Genomic DNA, 20,177 nt, shown 5'->3' with positions numbered 1-20,177 from the left:
TTAAATAAAAAATGCTTATGATAGATGATCCAAAAACTCAACATTCTTGAGTTATGTTTGTACAAAGAGTTAAAATAGTGAAGTTGCTTAGAACATGAAATTCTTATTTAGCACGAGTACGAGCACTTCTGTCTCCTATGGACAGTAGGATAGTTAAGACATAACTGCACTTATAACCAGTAGCCACTTCTGCTTAAGCCATCCTATGGTTTATTTATCTCAAAGTAAATAGTAATTCGTTTTTCATGGTTTTACATTTATTTATTTCAGCGACGTACGTACCATCCAATCGCCGGTCACTGGAACAGGGAAGGTGCCAAACGGGGCCGCGCCATGGCCCGCAGCGGCTTCGCTTTGCGCAGGGCCAAGCCGAACGCCTCTTCCATATCGATTTCCTCCGGCGCCTCCCAGTGGAAGCCATGGAAGAGATTTGCCAGGGCCAACAGTGCCGTCGTCGTTCCCACCGTCGATCCGGGGCACTTCCTCTTCCCCGCGCCGAAGGGTAAGATCTCAAGCTCACCCCTGCGGATGATCTCGACCCTCTCCCCGTCTGCCGGGAGGTGCCTTTCCGGCCGGAACTCATCTGCGTCGTCCCCCCACATGCGCTTGTTCCTCCCCAACGCGTGCGCGTTGATGAACACCCGCGTCTTCGCAGGGATGTCGTACCCCATGAGCTCGGTGGCCTGCGTGGACTCGTGGGGAACCAGAAGCGGCGCTGGAGGGTGCATCCGGAAGGCCTCCCGGAGGATGCACCGGAGGTAGTTCAGATCTCCCAAGTCGGACTCCCGCACCATTCGATCCCGTCCGACGACTCTGTCCAGCTCCTCCTGTGCCCGTTCCAGCACCTTTGGGTTTTTGATCGCCTCCGCCATCGCCCACTCTGTCGCCACCAGAGAAGTATTAGCCCCCCCTGTGAATATATCCAGCATTATGGCTTTCATCTCCCTAACATCCATCTGCTCCTTCTCTCCCTCCCCTGGTAAGGAAAGCAGCACATCAAGAAAGTCCATGTTCGCGCCATGCCCACCATCTGTTAGATTCTTTGCCTCAATGGCTTGCCGATGTTCGTTGATAACCCTCTGCAGGAACCCATCCCATCTCCGGGAAACCTCCCTAATCTTCTTCTCCGTCCCGACGAAGGGGTCGACGAGCCACCTCCATAACGGCAGGTAGTCGCCTGGATAGACCAACCCCAGGAGCCAGAACATCTCGTGCGTGAGGCCCAACAGCTCAGCACCTGGCTCACGTCCCAGGAGCATCCTCGTCACGTTGTTCATGGTGAAGGCGCCGAGCACCTGGCTCACTTCGATCATTTCCCCTTTGCACGCCTTCTCTCGCACATCGTGCATGATGCGGAGCGCCTCTAGCTCCCTGTTCCCAGCGAAAGACTCAAAGCGCCTGGCGGTGAGGAGGTGCTCGACGAAGGTCCGGCGTAGTCGCTTCCATTGCGGGCCCATCGGAGAGAAGACGATGTCCCTACCGCCAAAGCTCAACTGGAAGACGGCCACCAACTTCGGGCGGGATGCGAAGAGGTCGTCCTGCCGGAAGAGTATCTCGCGGACGACGGCCGGATCGTCGGTGGTGATGGCGTCGACGGCGCCGAGGCGGAGATAGACAAGCGGGCCGTAGGAGGAGCAGAAGCGAGCCATGTCCTTGTGGGGAAGAAGGCCAAGCTGTGTCACGTTACCGACGATCGGCCACCTTGTTGGGCCTGGCGGAAGCCTCAACTTGGCAACACGGAGCCTCTTCTTAGCAGCCCATAGCAGAAGGGTGGAGATTAACATGAGAAGTACAACAAGAGAAATTGAGAATGGAATGTCTCCGAGATTAACCTCCATTTCGTAGCTTGAAACAAGCTTGTAGTACTCTTTCTCTTTCTCTTCGAACTTGTCAACTGGACTGAGGTTCATATAGAAAAAAAAAAATGATAAATTCAATTAATCTGGTTGATTAATTTTAGAATGCTCAATTTAATTCTATAAAAAAATTTTATTGATTATCGAAGTAAATCAAGAAGTGCTCGTAATCAAGGGCGGAGCCAAGTATTGGATTACCCGGGCTACAGCCCGGGGGCCAGCTAAAAGTTTGATTACTTTTACTTGTTCACATCTTGCCTTTTGGATTTTCAATGGGAAAAAAAGGGCTTTTAGCCCAGGGGTTATTCGGAGAATTTTTTTAGCCCAGACAGGCTATCATTCCTAGCTCCGCCAGTGCTCGTAATGATCAATCAAGAAATCATTGTGTGTCTTATTTGAAAAAAAATTTGTTATAAATTTATTTTAGTGGGAGATTAAATCATCAATAATTGAATGGCATGATTGAAGTTCATATAGGGGAGATTGTAGAGGATGATAATAGGTTACCATGTTAAATGTGTTTATATTTTTTAGTCCAAGTCAAAAGTTCAACCGTATGAATCGTGTTAAATGTTTTCTTTTAAGATAGTTGAATTTTATTTTCTAGACTAATTAAAATTATTTCTAAAGTATTCGTATGTAGCGCATGTCCATGGGATCTAACGGAAAAAATAAAAAATTACTACTGTAGCTTGAATCTTCTCAAAATACTAATTAAAAGTATTCTAAATAAAATATTATTGTATTAAAATAATTTCTATAAAGCAATGATATAAAAACTACAGGAGACTTCTGCACAATAAGCAGAATAAATTCTTATTTTTCAAAGAGTCCTCTTATTTTCTTTTATATACAAATAATAATAAAAGTTTAATTAGTTGTCGCATATCAGTGATCTGCACTGACGCAATTTAAAAATATTATTTTTGTAAAGTTGGTCCGGAGAGAAAGAGAAGGCGCAACCTGGGGCATGGATTTCAATAATAATAATAAAAAAAGAGAAAAGTGCTGCGCTGGCTGACGAAGTGACAGCTCTTTTCCTTCTCTTTTGTCTATTTGCCATCTATTTTTCTTAGACAAAATTAGGACGATAAATAAATTGAATTAAATTTTGAAATATTTAAATTTATTTGAACATATAATCAAGTTGAATCGAATTGTGCTTAAAATAAATCAAATTTTTGAAATAAGTATTCAAGTTAGATTTGATTTATTTTTTATGAGTTTAAGTTTATTTGAATATTGACTTGAGCTTGATTTGTTTAGATGTTATCATACTCTCAATTCAAAAAAAAATGTGGAAACGCCACATCAGCGGCCCCCCTAGAGCCGGTCCCACGGATATGGAGGGAGATAAATACAGGTACACAGGTGGAAAGTGCATGGCGGAAACGTTAACCCCAGGCAGTGACACCCCGAGGATCGATCCCTGGACCTTTCAGCCACAGAACCATGCACCCCCCATCTGTGCTACGCCCTGGGGACATCATACTCTCAATTCAAGCTTGGCTTGAACTTAGTTCAAGTTTGGCTTGAGATTAGTTCATTTAGATATTATCAAGATCTCAATTCAAACTTGTTTTATTATTTGAAACTTTTAGTTGTTTGATTGGTTATTGAGCTTGATAATTTAAATTTATTTATTTATTTTATTTTATTATTTATTTAGCATATTAAAAAGAGTTTTATTAATGAATATGCTTCGTGAACATTGTTCATGAATGTTGTTCACGAATATTGTTTACGAACGTTAACGAGCTGAACATATATGTGTTCAAGCTTGTTTGTTTAGCTTAAAGAGCTATTCAAGCTTGTTTATTTAATTAATCTTATGTATATTTAATAAACATAAACAAGCTCTTACCAAGCTGAACACCAAGCTTGTTCATGAATGTTTGGTTTATTTACAGTCCTAGACAAAATGACTTTATTATCTCTCAAGAATGGCAACAGTTAATGTTCACGAGACTTCCAGCATCCACGCTATCCTATCTAAAAATTTTATTTTAAATTTTAAATAGATTATCTTATTTAATTTTAAAATTTAGATTTGATGAATAATAATTTTCTAAATTTTAAAAATAAAATCTTTATCTTAAAAATAAAATAATATTTCTTATCAATCTCTTTCCTTCCATTTATTTTTTTTCCAATCTCTCTTCTTCCACTCATTCAATGAATCATAAATATAATAATAAAAATAGAAGAAAAAGAATAAAATAATAAAAAATTAAAGATAATAAAATTTTTAGAAAAGTTGATATAATGTGTAGTGAAAAATGACTTTCTAAATTTAATAAAATGAATTATTTATTCTAAATTTGAGATATAGTGATAGAAAATGTGATGAGCACGATGAACATAATTATACTTTACTTTAATTAGACAAACTGACTTTATCAATTTATATAAATTACTAGAGCAAAATTAAATTAAACGATATTTAGAGATTAGAAGCCTATAAACTAAGAGGTTCACACCACTCCTAGCTATAAACCCTGCAAAAAGAGTTAATAGGACGGTTAATATAGTCTTATTAATGAATTTTAAAGCTCATGCACGAATCCATGAATTTCCGAGAACATTATTGTTAGTACTATATATCAAAATAGAGAAATTAACAAAGAAAAGACCTACATGTTTGCTGATAATTATTTTTTAATTATTTTTATTTTTTATAATTTTTGAAGTTTTAATATTTAAAGTATTTTGATAATTTTTATTTTGTAATTTTTTGAATTATAAATATATTTAGGATTTTTTTTAAAAAAATTCCACCGATCAATTTTGTTCTATCTATTATTTTTTTTCCTCGATCTTCATATTTTAAATCTATATAAGCGTGTAGTTAATGTTTAAGAAATTTTTTTTTGAATATTTTTGGACTTCTTATCATTTTTCTATTTCTTGATATTTCTCTTCAAATTAATAGATTATAGAAGATTGTTTTTGATAGTCATGCGCCAATCACGGATTCAGTGGCCCATAGGATAATCGTTATTCCACCCATCATAAGTTGGTATCAGATCTCATCAGATCAAATGGAAAGTCGTCGTGGTCACAATCAAAACAAGCATGTTCTAATTGAGGAAGCTAAGTATCATAGTCATAGCGTTCATAATATGATAATGATTGAGGATATATAAAGACAAGTCGTAAAGTTATCCTAGCATTTAGTGACATAAGATCTTAAAGATAGTAAATTCTCTTATCTTAAATTTGATTTTACTTTTAAAAAATTCCTAATTTTCAATAAGGGAAAGATGTCCAAACACAAGTTTGGTTTCGAGGGATACGAGATCAGTCATCCCGTCACTTACAACTTTGAGAGAATGCCGGATCTACAGCACTGCTACATCCCCTTCCTCCAACGGCGACGGAGACAACTATGAGAATGCTAACTTCGATAACATCATGTATGACTGGTCCTACTCTCTTGATTGTCTGATCACAAGAGGCGATAGGGATGACCACAAGATTGAAATATTATTGATCTAATTTATTACAATGATGAAGTAGATGAAGTTAATGATGAAGTTGGTATGAATCTTCAAATTGAGGAAAAAGCAAAATGAACTTGTTGATATGGATGCAAGTCCAAAGAGGACACTATTTGAGGAATGAACTTGTTGATAGGGATGCAAGTCCAAAGAGGACACTATTTGAGGAAAAAGCAAAATAAATTGAACTTGTTGATATGGATGCAAGTCCAAAGAGGACACTGTGGTTGATGAGGATGTTTCTCCAGTGGACAATAATTCGAGGATCAAAGTGGAAGAGAAAGCTAAAACTACAAACACGGAGTCAAAGTCAAATAAGAAAACTCTTTCATCTAATACAATAGAGACCTTTGAATATCCAAAGAAAGGGATAGAATCAATTAAATTCTTAATAATCATCATTTCGACATATTATTTTAAAATTATTTTTTATTATTCTTATTTTCTCATGTATTTAAATTTACATTTTTAGTGTATTTCATGAGTTGAGATTTTTGTTAGTCTCTATTTCAATTCTTGTATATTTGATAGATATTACGGATATTATTTGAGTATATTTTATTTTATAGGAACGTAGAAAGACAATAATTGAGGAGAAGATACCGGTTTGATCCAAGTGATGGTTGTATTCAATTGTCAAAGGTTTAAAGGAGAAGAAAGAGCCTAATTTAAAGGCCTAATTTGAATAACCTTAAATCCTAATTCAAACTTTGGTTCAGTTCAATGAGTTTAGCACCGGTTCAATCAAAGCTTAAAAGGGAGAGGCCGGTTCAGTGCACAGTGGCTTGCGGCTTAGAGCTAGGCAGAATTACTGTGTGTGATCCTTCTCCTCTCTTCTCTCCGTAGACTCCTTCCTATTTTTCCCAAGCAACCATCAATGAAGAAGACAACGGTGGCTTTTAGCGGAGCTACAACAATGGGGATCACTGGACTTCGTTGGAGTGGTTTCTCCAGTGAGGTTCGTCATTTCCCTCACATCCCCTTTGAGCGAGCTTCTACTGGAAATGGTGAGGAAAACAGTGTTGGAACCCTAAGGTTGTTTTGGTATGATCAACAAGTTAAGTTAGGTCCTGTGTGTTTCTAACCTTGTGTCTAAGTGTGCAAGAGCTTAGGAGCACAGGTAGTCGAGCGGAAGACGCAGCTAGCGAGAAGGACGGCAGTCCGAGGGACGAGGTGCTGCGGAAGAGTACACCGGCAGACGAGAAGGAAGCGCGCAGTGGTTTCGAGGGACGAAAGCCGGAGTGGAAGATTGCTCGAGGAGCAAAAGACGCAGCTAGCGAGAAGGACGGCATACGGTGCGTCCGAGGGACGAAGACTGCGGATGAGTATGCCGGCGGACGAGAAGGAAACACACGGCGATTCCGAGGGACGAGAAGCTAGAGGGAAGTTCGCTCGAGAAGACTGGAAGTTGGGTTCGGGTGAGCCCTTTTCCGGATGGCAGAGATCACCCCAAGTGAACGGAGCCGGAGTAGAAGACTCGGACCGAGCCGAATCGAACCGGAGTAGAGGTCCCGGACGAATAAGTCAACCGCTGTTGACTTTCGGCTCCGGGGCGCCCGGAGCAACCCGGGGCGCTCGGAACCCTTCCGGGCGCTCGGACCTGTTTTGTTGACCAGATCGCGTCAAACACGATCTGAACGTTGGGGATAAAGTTTTATCCCCAAGGGCGCTCAGAACCCCTTCTAGGCACTCCGACCAAGGCTATAAATATAGCCTTGATCCAGAAGTTTTTCATAAGTTCAGAAATTGTTACAACACTTGTGTGCTTCCACTGCTTAGATTAGCTTCTCTCTTTCTGTGTCTATACTACTATAAACGAGGTTTCTCCGCCTGAAGGAGTTCTTAGTGCGACCATCTTCCTTGGATTAACAACCTCCCTGGTTGTAACCAAGTCAAATCTGGTGCCTCGTCTTTATGCCTTATTTTCTGCTTAATCTATTTTTCAAGTGTTAACTTAATCGTTCGAGAAAGGGTTGTGTTTTATTCAGGGCTATTCAACCCCCTCCCCTTCTAGCCGGCCCAACGGTCCTACAAGTGATATTAGTGCCGAGACGCCTCAGAAGGACTAACCGCCGTCTGAAGCAACAAAGAGATAGTCGGACCAAGCATCCACCCGCCGAAATTTAAAGGGGATTTTGCCACATGGAAAAAGCATATGCAGGTATTCTTTACCACCGATATTAAATTAATTTTAATAATGAAACTTGGCTTTGAAGCTCCAGAGAACAAGAAAATATATCAATGGACAAAAAAGGAGCAGGCCGACTTCGTGGCGAACGGTAAGGCAGAATACCATCTGCTAAGCGTTCTTCCGCCTCAAGAAGTCAACCAGATCGGGAACTATAACTCCGCAAAGGAACTTTTGGAGAAGTTCCTCGAGCTGCACTAAGGAACGCCTGAAGCCAAGCTCGCTAGACGAGATCTGCTTCGCAATCAGCTCACCAACCTGCGACTTGGGGAAGACGAGATAGTCGCACATCTGCACTCCAAAATAAAAGAAATCATCACCGGACTCACGAATCTCGGAGAAAAGGTAAGTAACCGAGATTCGCTCAGGTACGCATTAAATTCATTTCTGAGAAATTCAAAATGGGCATCACTAGTAGATATTTTTTACATTTCGAAGGACTTAGAAAAAATTTCATTAGAAGAATTTTTTTTCAACATTTGAAGTGCATGAGTCAAGATGTGCAGGAATGAAGGAGCCCAAGAACAACGTCGCCCTCAAAGCTTCGAGAGACAAACCTGAGTCGGAATCTTCTCTCAACGACGAGGAAATGATAATGATGGTAAGAAGATTCAAGAAACTTTGTAAATCTAGATCTACTAACCATCTGCAGGGGAAAAATAAAAGGACAATCCGCTGCTACCACTGCGACGAAGAAGGGAATGTCAAGGACAACTGCCCCAAGCTGAAGAACAAAGACAAGGAGAAGGGTAAGAAGCCTATCCAAAAATGAAAGGCCCTGAAGGCGACGTGGGACGATACGTTGTCCGAATCGAAAGTCGAAGCATTCTCCGGACTCGCACTGATGGCGAGTCATCAAGATGACTGCGATTCAAGCTCTTCTGAAATGAGCATCGAGAGCATCGATGAAGGGGGAGACACGTCGGAAGAAAGCAGCAGCTCAGGGGGAGAAATAGACAACGAGATCGACAAGGTAAGTCAGGTACGATCTCTTCCTCCCGATAAAATGTTTAAGTTCGTTAAACTTTTAACAAAAGATTGCTGCAAATTAGAAAGTGAAAATAAAAATTTAAAAGTAATTCTAGCTAAGTCTTGTCCCTTAGAAGAATTAGATAAATTAAAACTAGCAAATGAAAAATTGAAACTTGAAAATGAAGATTTGAAAATTCATGTAGATAACTTGAAAAACTATGCATGTTCATCTAAAATCAATTTTAGAAGATTTAATAATTTAAATTGGTACTTTAAATATCACCCGGGACAAATTAAGAACATTTCAAAAAATTATGTCCCTAAAATTTTTTTGGTTAATCTAGTAGGTTGGAACCTATATTGAGTTTCGAAGTCATGCTTAAATTAATTTTAAAATTAAAATTAGCGCTTTAAGTGAGAAAATTAAACAAAGAATTTCTTTATGAGGCTTTGTCAAGAAAGTGATTGTTGCTCCAATAACCAAGAAGGCCTAGTGCCTCGTCATGACCTGGAAGCCAAAATATTGAAATAAATGTTTAATTAACTTACTAATAAAGTATTAATGCAAGAATTAATTAATGCTTTAAAAAGGTTATTCAAAACATTTTTTTCAATTTAGAAATTTACTTACTTAAAATTTTTTTAAATTGACTAAGTCATTTTTTTACATAGAAAAATTTTTCTTAAAAATTCTCAAATGATTAAGTTAGAAAATTTTCTTTCAAAAATAATCTTTACTTAGAAATTTTTTTTTAATGTTTTTCTTAAGTCAAAAGATTTTCTGAAATTAGAAATTTATGCTCAAATTACTTAGATTTTTTTTAAAAAAATTGCCTAAGTCAGATTTTTAAAACTTTACTTAGAAACTTTACTTAGAATTGTTTTTAACATAGAATTTCTTTTAAATATTTTTTCAATTTTACTAAATTTTTAACCCTTAGATTGTTTTTCTTGGAATCCCATTTTTTGTGATCAAAGGGGGAGAATGGAAAGTATAAGTCTAGGGGGAGGTAGATAGATTTAATTTTTTCTATCTTTTTGTACTTAAATTGCAAATTAAGTTAATTTACTTAATTTTATTTAATGTCTATTTTAACCCTAGCTTAACTTGGGTTGATCACACCAAAAAGGGGGAGATTGTTGGAACCCCAAGGTTATTTTGGTGTGATCAACAAGTTAAGTTAGGTCCTGTGTGTTTCTAACCTTGTGTCTAAGTGTGTAGGAGCTTAGGAGTACAGGTAGTCGAGCGGAAGACGCAGCTAGCGAGAAGGACGGTAGTCCGAGGGACGAGGTGCTGCGGAAGAGTACACCGGCGGACGAGAAGGAAGCGCGCAGTGGTTCCGAGGGACGAAAGCCGGAGCGGAAGATTTCTCGAGGAGCAAGAGACGCAGCTAGCGAGAAGGACGACATGCGGTGCGTCCGAGGGACGAAGACTACGGATGAGTACGCCGGCGGACGAGAAGGAAACACGCGGCGATTCCGAGGGATGAGAAGCCGGATGGGAAGCTCGCTCGAGATGACCGGAAGTTGGGTTCGGGTGAGCCCTTTTCCGGATGACAGAGATCACTCAAGCGAATGGATCCGGAGTAGAAGACCTGGACCGAGGCGAACCGAACCGGAGCAGAGGTCCCGGACGAAAAAGTCAACCGCTGTTGACTTTCAGCTCCGGGGCGCTCAGAGCAGTCCGGGGCGCCCGAAGCAGCTCGGGGCGCCCGGAACCCTTCTGGGCGCCCAGACCTGTTTTGTTAACCAGATGGGATAAAGTTTTATCCCCCTAGGGCGCCCGGAACCCCTTCCAGGCGCCCCGACCAAGGCTATAAATATAGCCTTGGTCCAGAAGCTTTTCATATGTTCAGAAATTGTTACAACACTTGTGTGCTTCCACTGCTTAAATTAGCTTCTCTCTTTCTGTGCCTACACTACTGTAAACGAGGCTTCTCCGCCTGAAGGAGTTCTTAGTGCGACCATCTTCCTTGGATTAACAACCTCCTCAGTTGTAACCAAGTCAAATCCAGTGACTCGTCTTTATGCCTTATTTTCTGCTTAATCTATTTTTCAAGTGTTAGCTTAATCGTTCGAGAAAGGGTTGTGTTTTATTCAGGGCTATTCAACCCCCTCCCCTTCTAGCCGGCCCAACGGTCCTACAAGCAGTAGCTCCCCGATGGGGCTTCGAGTTTTGGTTCTTCTCAGACGTTCATCCATGTCTCTACTCCAGCATCCGTGCTTAGAGTACTCTACCGGAAGCGATGCAGAAGGCAACAACAACTTAGAGTGTCAACAGCCATTTCCACCTTTGTCGAAGAAGTTCTATGGTTTTTCTCCAAGCTCAGATTCCCATACCATCCTACTCTGGATAAAGCGATAAAAAGTCTAGAGTTAGGGAGACTGGGTCTTAGCCTGAGTTATTGTTCATTCAGCCAACTTCTAAGGAGTGGTGGTTTTATAGGAAGTTCGCTTCCACTGTCGACGATTGCAGCTCCTATCAGTAAGTGTCAGCCGTCCACCAAAGTCAGGAGGGTTCCATGTGACAACGGATTTCTTCCTCAGTGATTTAGTCCATGACAAGCGGGATTCTTAGGGTTTAATTAGTATTTAAGTTTATTTAGTTCAATTGCATTTGTTTGACCATTGTTTTGCAACTTTATTTGTTTTCATTTCACGTCTATTGATGATGATGTTTGTGTTATAGGGTGACAATGTGATACAGGTTTATAATTAATAGTTAGATAAGACTGTTAGTTAATTCTTCTTGCATGTTGTTTCTGTTGACAATGCATTATGGATTCATCATTGATTGTTAGTTAGAACTTTGTTTGTTACATTAGTTTAGAGAATAAAAGCCCCAAAATAATCCCCTTGTTCGATTTCATTTGAAGGTAAACATCTTGTCATTGGTTCCATGTGAGAGATGACCCAGGGTCTTCTAATATACTGCCTTAATGTAGATAAGGGGTTCCGATTAATTATAAATTGTTAATTTGATTTATGTCCATGACAGACCTGTGATTAGTCCTCTATAGATATCATTTCAGCAATAGAATTTGATAAATCTGGAGATCATCTTGCAACTAGGGATAGAGGATAAACTATTGCTTTTGTTTGAGAGAGAATGGAGGTCTAGGATGTGTCTTTGCTTTGTGCTTTTGAATTCCTTGGCAACTTTGAATTATCATGATTGGGGATATGGGCTTCGTTACAGATACGGTTTGTTCAAACAGAATATCACAAAAGATGGATAGGAGAAAGTTGCAAAAAATTGGCTGAGATGGGAAATCCCTGGGAAATTGATTGAATTGATGTCTCATGTAGTATAAAATTTTATGGTGAGGTGGTCATTGGTTCAGATGGAAAGAAGCATTGGATTTGTAGGGAGAATATTTAAATTATTACCTAAGATGTTCCAATTATTGGGACACTCCAGAGCTAGGGAGGGTGATTTTGCAGTGGATAAACTCAAAGCAAGCTCCTAATGCTAACAAGTAAGATTTACTTCATATCCATCTCAAGATGAGGTAACTAATCCAAGGATCTGTTAGTATTAGCCCTAGTATCAATTATGAGATGATTGTAAAGGGCTCCTTTTGTATCATATTTTATTATTAATAAAGGTAAAGTTGGTTATTATATTTACTTTAATTCAGTGTCAAATGAAAAAGAATAATAATGTAATAAAATAGGAGGCTCTAATCTACAACATATAATTGGTTGAATTGATTGTAAGATATTGTAGATATACATAGAACACTACTTTTAACTATTCCTAGTCAAGAATTAATATGCAAGGACAATATTAATACGTTGAGACTAGCATGTAGGTCAACGGATGACTTAATCTCATAAGTTATGGATATGAGATATCAGGTTAACACATGAGTATATATTAGAGAATATATACTGAATGACCCGCCATGAGAATGTTTCATGGATCATTATATGAGTGCCATAAACATTCTCATGTGACTATTAGTATGAATAGTCCTTAGACCTGAAGTCACTACGGTTCCCTACATAAGGTGTTGTATACTTTGGTATCGACAAACGTTATCCGTAATAGGGTGGACCATAAAGTCGACCACTAGGTATGCAATAAGTTATGCGGAGGGATGTGAGTGATGTAGATGAGATCTATCCCTTCCATATAAAGGAAGTGATATCTATGAGCCCCTTGATTAGTAGGACACAAGAATGCATGTTCATGCTTAAATGAGTCAATATGCGATATTGAGCTTATTTGATTGAGTGTGTCTACTTAGAGATCAAGAAATATAAAGATTGATAAGAGGATGACACAGTCTATGCCTCATTGATCAATCTAGATATCAATAATAGAAGGATTGAGTCATACAAGATAATAGCTATGAAAAGATTAAGTCGGATCTCGATATTCTCGTCACTTGGGTAGCAATGATGTCTTGCTAGATGTCACTCATTGCTTATGTATCTAATGTTGATTTGGATACATTGCTAACGTTACAAGAACCTATTAGGTCACATACAAAGGAAAAGTCAATGGAGATGGATTCATATGATGGATCATTAGATTAAATCTAATTTAAATTAGACTCATTGAGTTAAACTCAATTGGATCTAACTATTGGATTGAGTCCAATTTGAGTTAGACTTATTGAGTCAATTGGATTGATGATTAATGAGTTAGACTCATTAAGTGATCTCATGAATTTGAATTCATAAAGAAAGAAGAGTGTATAACTTAAATTACTCATGCATTGGATGCATTGGATGAAGAGTGAACAATTTGAATTACTCATGCATTGGATGCATTGGATGAAGACAAATATTAATGTTAATTAAGACAATTGACATTAAGGCATAAGGCAATTTCATGAATCTATAAAAAGGAGTTTTTTGGATTTATTTGATGATGAGTTTTTTGGTGTTCTTGCTCTTCTTCCTCCTCTCTTCCACTTGGTCGAAACTTCCAAGAAGGGTTACTAGCATACCCTTTGATTGTTTCATTCTCCACTTTGTGAGTTTGTGAGACAAACGAGGCTTATTCATGTGGATACCATAGAGGCACGACCACTTGATCACACTAAGATCCACATCTAAAGAAACATTGTTGTCAGGATTGCGAAGGGCACACAACAAAGGTATAGCTCCCTCTCATATAAATCTTAGTATATTGTTTCCTTTCGTATGGATCTTTTGGAGGAACTAGATGTTTTCTGCTGCACTTTCACGTGTTTAGTGCCCTAGTTCATTACAATGGTATAAGAGCCAAGTTGGTAAGGCATATACTAAGTTGTAGTAGAATTTCATATGTGATATAGAAATTGCATGACATGTTTATTATGATTTGCATGATTGTGAGCAAGTTTCAGCCAAGAGGTTTTTAACGAGACCATTGTGGCATTGCAGCTCATAATTAGTTGTTTAAATCATAGTAAATTTTATGTCATAATAGATTGTGAATGTTATATGACATGGTGCATGGTTATGACCCTTAAACCCCAATATGATTGGATGTGTGTGTTGTAATTCATAATACGACCTACGTGTCATGCCTCTCCCTTTTCCTTCTTGTTGTAAATTTAGACTACCCTTGAATGTAACTTGAGATTTCTTTAGATTTTGTAATGTACAAATTAGTGAAGAACAAGTCTACTGGATGACGGTGAAAAAGGGAGGAGGACAACAACACACGACGACCGAGGAAGTACTTAGAGAAGATGTTTTGACCTAGGTTGTGTTGGTGCAATATTCCCTAGGTCAAGGTTGACCTGTTTGACTCGGCTTGAAGTGAGTCAAGCTCGAGTCTTGATGATTTGGTTTCGATGTTTGACAATACTTGTAGACAACACATGAACATTGCAGGTGCAATTGTTCATGTGGGGAGATTGTGAAGGAGAGTCCAGATAGGTCAAGGTTGACTGGATACTTGACTGAAAATCCTAGTGAATGAAGCTAGGTGAAAGTCCTGGTGAGTGAAGCCAGGCAGAAGGAAACCCTAGTGAGTGAAGCTAGGTGAAAGTCCTGGTGAGTGAAGCCAGGCAGATGAGAAGACCTAGTGAGTGAAGCTAGGCAGAAGGGAAATCCTGGTGAGTGAAGCCAGATGAAAGTCCTAGTGAGTGAAGCTAGGCAGAAGGGAAATTCTGGTGAGTGAAGCCAGGTGAAAGTCTTAGTGAGTGAAGCTAGGCAGAAAGGAAGTCCTGGTGAGTGAAGCCAGGCACGGGGAAATCCAGATGGGTCAAGGTTGACCAGACATCTGGTGAAAGTCCAAGTAGGTCAAAGGGATTGACCGGATACTTGGCAAGAGGAGAAAAATCCAAGTGGGTCAAAGTGATTGACCAGACACTTGGTGAGAGAGTCCTAGCTGGTCAAGGGTAACCGGATGCTAGGTTTTATGTATCAACAAGTCATGGTTGACTGGATGTTGATTTAGGGGGCTTTGGACTTGCTTTTGGGCAAAAACCAAGATCTGGATTGATTAGCTGATTGATCCAGCAGATCTGGATCGATCAGCCGATCTATCCAGCAGATCTGGATTGATTAGCCGATCGATCCAGCATATCTGGATCGATCAGACGATAGATTGGATCATGCCCAATCGATCAGCTGATCGATCGGGTGAGTCCCCACGAACAGAACCCCTTTGGATCGATCCGTGGATCGATCCAGAGGTCCCAATCGATCAATGGATCGATTGGGAGCTGTTGTTTGTGCGCGATAAGCCCTGGATCGATTAGCCGATCGATCCAGGCTATTCCAGAGAGCACAGAGACACTCTAGATCGATCGGTTGATCAATCCAAAGCCTCCCCGATCGATTGGGAGCAATCCAATCGATCGAGATCCGACCGTTGGCGTCGTATTTAGCTGCAGACGAGCATTTCCTTCAGTAGTGCTTACACGATTCATCTCCGATCTTCACCAGCGACTCCACAGCTCTCTCTCAAGTTCAGATCACCAGTTCTTGAAGATTCTTGGAGGTTCTTCCAAGTCAAGAGGCGGATCAAAAGCAAGAAGAGAAGTTAGGGTTAGAGTTTATTGTAAGCTTCTGCTTGTATTTCATATCCTTTCATTTCTTCTTGTATTGAGAGTTTGTAAAGGCTTCTCCGCCTTCGGTAGTTACCGTAGAGGAGTGTGTTTCATAGTGGAGGGTGTGTGAGTGTGTGGATCCTTGGACTAGTCACCTCCTTTGGAGGTGGATACCAAGTAAATCTACTTGTTAGCGTTGTGTGAGTTGTTTCTTGTTCATTTCTGCTGCACATCGTTGAAGAAATAAGCAACACCGACCACGAGCGCGCGACGAGCTATTCACCCCCCCTCTAGCTACTTTTCGGTCCCAACAGGTTAACCTTACGATCTTCTCATTGGCTTGAGAGGATTATAGAAAATGGGGCCATAACCATGTCACGTTTTGTTTTATGCATATATGTGATGTATGTCATGATATGCTATAATTGTATGTGATACAAGTGTAGTTTAATCATAATTAGGTCTCTTTTAAATATGTCTACCAAAGTTCGGTACTCACTACTACCTCGATCATTTGTAGTCAGGTTTGCCAAAGCAAAGTGACTCATTTTATCTTGGTAGAATGTGACTGGACAATAGTGATGTCCGACTATTGGACTTTTGATGTGACTTAACTAAGTTACCTCAATTGGATTGAGAACTTAGAGACATATCCCATACGATGTAATTTAATTATACTAGTCTTTGGCGATTAGCCAAAGCTAACTCATGATGTGTTATAATGTGGATTTCATAAGATGGACAACTGAACAAATAGTCTTATTCACCTAATGATACAAGAGTTACATAGGATGTAATTGGTAAACATTGTTTACTTAAGTTATACAAATATTGGGCGATTAGCTAAAGCTAACTCAAGAAAAGGTATAATATGAATCTTGTCCAATTGATACATGTTGCCTACAAAGTTATACAAGTCTTGGGCGATTAGCCAAAGCTAACTCAAGATGAGGCATAATATGGATCTTGTCCCACTTGAATGTCTTTACTCCTAGGTTTAGAGATAATAGTGACTTGCTCCTACCAAGCTTTAGAATTCAATGGGAGAATCATTTAATTAAAGACATAATTAAATGATCTAAATATGATACCTATTTATGCATTGTAGATCACCATGTTTTCTAGTACGTCGAATACACTCTCTGTGTGTCCTTAATAAGGACAAGCTCAATAGATCTAATTTCCTAGACTAGAATAGGAACTTGAGAATATTTCTCAAGCAAGAGAGAAAATTATACATCCTAGAGCAGCCCATTCTTGAAACACCCTCCACTACTGTCACTAAAGCTAATAAGGATGCTTATGAGAAGCATCAAGATGATGCATTAGATGTATCATGCCTTATGCTTACCACCATGAACTCTGAGCTTCAAAAGCAATATGAGAACATGAATGCTTATGATATGGTTGAACATCTTAGATAACTATATTAATGACAAGCAAAACATGCTAGATTTGAGATCTCTAAGGCACTATTTCAATGCAAGATGCAAGAAGGCAGCCCCGTAGGACTTATGTGCTCAAAATGATCGGGTATGTAGAGAATCTACAAAGGTTAGAATTTTCACTAGGCCAAGAAATTGACCACTGACCTTATTTTGCAGTTGTTGCCCGAGAGCTATAGTCCATTTGTCATGAACTACAACATGAATGAAATTAACAAACCATTGCCTGAGATGTTAAGAATGTTGAGAACTGTTGAATTCAACCTTAAGAAGGCAAAGCCTAGTACCATTTTGATGATGCCAATGGGCAAAGGCAAGTGGAAGTCTAAAGGTAAGGGTAAGACCCAAGCCAAAGGAAAGGGCAAGACTCATGCACTGAAACCCAATGGTGGGGTAGCTAAGGAAGGAACCTGCTTCCACTGTGGTGAGATTGGACATTAGAAGAGGAACTGCAAATTATACCTAGAGGAGGTGAGAAGGAAGATAAGTGAAACTTCTACCTCAAGTATATATATTATAGAATTCAATCTATCTATTTCTTCTTCATGGGTATTAAATACCGGGTATGCATCTCACATTTTTACTAATGTGCAGGGCTTGAGAAATAGTAGAACATTGACAAAGGGCGAAGTGGACTTACGAGTAGGCAATGGCGCAAAAGTTACTTCTATAGCTATAGAAACATATTCCTTATCTTTACCCACTAGGCTTGTTTTAGAACATGAAGAGTGTTGTTATGTGCCTGCCTTAACTAAGAACATCATCTCTGTTTCTTGTTTGGACAAGAAAGGATTCTCATTTGTAATAAAGGATAAATGTCATTCCATTTATTTCAATGAAATGTTCTATTATAGTGCACATATTATGATTGGACTATATGTTCTAGACTTTGACAATCCAATCTATAACATAAATACCAAATGATTAGTCTAATGATTCAAACCAAACATATCTCTGACATTGTCTCTTGGGTCTCATAAATGAGAGTCATATATCCCAACTCCATAAGGATGGACTTTTGGACTCATTTGATTTTGAATCATATGAGGCATACGAATCTTGTTTTCAAGGTAAGATGACAAAGACTCCATTTAGTGAACATAGTGAAAGAGCTAATAACTTGTTAGGACTCATATATACAGATGTATGTGGCCCTTTTAGAATAGCAGCTAGAGGAGGCTACCATTACTTCATTACTTTTACATATGATTTCAGTAGGTACGACTATGTGTATCTAATGAGACACAAGTCTGAATCCTTTAAAAAGTTTAAAGAATTCAAGAATAAAGTACAAAATCAACTTGGCAAGAGTATTAAGATGCTCCAATCAGATCGAGGTGGAGAATACCTTAGCTAAGAATTTCATGACCATCTTATTGAGTGTGGGATCATATCTCAACTCACTCCACCTGGAATACCACAATGAAATGGTGTATCAAAAAGGAGAAATCGTACTTTATTATATATGGTACTATCGATGATGAGTTAAATAGAACTTCTTACTGTTGGAACCCCAAGGTTGTTTTTGTGTGATCAACAAGTTAAGTTAGGTCCTGTGTATTTTTAACCTTGTGTCTAAGTGTGCAGGAGCTTAGGAGCACAGGTAGTCGAGCGGAAGACGAAGCTAGCGAGAAGGACAGCACGCGGTGCGTCCGAGGGGTGAGGCGCTGCGGAAGAGTACACCGGCGGATGAGATGGAAGCGTGCGGTGGTTCTGAGGGACGAGAAGTCGGAGCGGAAGACTGCTCGGGGAGCAAGAGACGCAGCTAGCGAGAAGGTTGGCATGGGGTGCGATCGAGGGACGAAGATTACAGATGAGTACACTGGCGGACGAGAAGGAAGCACACGACGATTCCGAGGGACGAGAAGCTAGAGCAGAAGACTACTAGAGAAGTCCAGAAGTTGGGTTCGGGTAAGCCCTATTCCGGATGGCAGAAATCACCCAAGCAAGCGGAGTCGGAGCGGAAGACCTGGACCGAGGAGAGTAGCACCGGAGTAGAAGGCCCGGACCAGAAAGTCAACTTGGTTGACTTAGTGGTCCGGGCGCCCAGATCCATTCCTGGCGCTCAGACCGTTCGGGCGCCCAGAACCATTCCGGGCGCCCGGAGTTGGCTTTTTGATCAGATCACGTCAAGCTCGATCCGTTACGTTGGGGATAAAATTTTATCCCTTGCAGGGCACCTGGAACCCTTCGGGGCGCCCCGACCAAGGTTATAAATACAGCCTTGGTCCAGAAGCTTGACATTCATTCCAAGCAATTCATTCATTCAACACTTGTGCGCTTAAGTTATAGTTTAGCTTCTTTGTTTTGTGTGTCATTGCTGTAAGAGGCTTCTCCACCTGAAGGAGATACTAGTGCGAGCTTTATTCCTTGGATTAACAACCTCCCCGGTTGTAACCAAGTCAAATCTCTGTGAGCCTCTTCTTTTACTTTCTGCTTATTTAATTTATACAAGTGTTAGTTTAAGAAAAGTCAAGAAGGGTTTGTTTCAGTTTATTTTTCAGGCTATTCAACCCCCCCTTCTAGCCGGCCCCAGCAGTCCAACAAGTGGTATCAGAGGCAAGGCGTTTTAGGAGGACTAATCGCCGAACGAAGCAACAAAATAATGGCCGAACCAAGCATCTACCCGCCGAAGTTCGAAGGGGAATTCGTTAGCTGGAAAAAGCGAATGAAGGTATTTTTTAAAACTGACTTTGATTTATTGTTAATTATGGAATTCAATTTTACAGCACCGAAAGGTAAGGAGAAATACCACTGGATGAAAAAGGAGCAGGCAGACTAAGTGGCAAACGGTAAAGAAGAGTACCATCTACTAACCGTTCTTCCACCACAAGAAGTCAACCGTATCAGCAACTATGACTCCACGAAGGAACTTTGGGAGAAGTTCCTGGAGCTGCACGAAGGAACGTCCGAAGCCAAGCTCATAAAATGGGATTTACTCCACAACCAGCTCACCAACCTGCGACTTGGGGAAGACGAGACAGTTGCGCATCTGCACTCAAGAATAAAGGAAATCATCACCGGACTTTCGAATCTCGGAGAGACGGTAAGTAACCGAGATTCGCTAAGGTACACACTAAATTTCTTTCCTAGAAATTCAAAATGGGCGTCACTAGTAGATGCTTTTTCTATTTCAAAAGACTTAGAAAAAATTACATTAGAAGAATTCTTTTCCACATTTGAAGTGCATGAATCAAGATGTGCAGGTACGAAGGAGC

General features: G+C 39.9%; 1 protein-coding gene across 1 annotated transcript; it reads right to left on the bottom strand.

Annotated features, from left to right (window-relative positions):
• LOC121984178 (cytochrome P450 703A2-like) lies at window positions 1-1,925 on the bottom strand. The gene has a single exon (XM_042536992.1). The coding sequence runs from the start codon at window positions 1,908-1,910 to the stop codon at window positions 297-299; it is 1,614 nt and encodes a 537-aa protein (XP_042392926.1). The 5' UTR covers window positions 1,911-1,925; the 3' UTR covers window positions 1-296.
• Between the last annotated feature and the right edge of the window lie 18,252 nt (window positions 1,926-20,177).

The sequence above is a fragment of the Zingiber officinale genome, chromosome 5B (assembly GCF_018446385.1).
Source record: "Zingiber officinale cultivar Zhangliang chromosome 5B, Zo_v1.1, whole genome shotgun sequence".
Classification (NCBI taxonomy): domain Eukaryota; kingdom Viridiplantae; phylum Streptophyta; class Magnoliopsida; order Zingiberales; family Zingiberaceae; genus Zingiber; species Zingiber officinale.
Note: the sequence above shows the minus strand (reverse complement) of the source record. Positions and strands in the feature narration are given on the sequence as shown.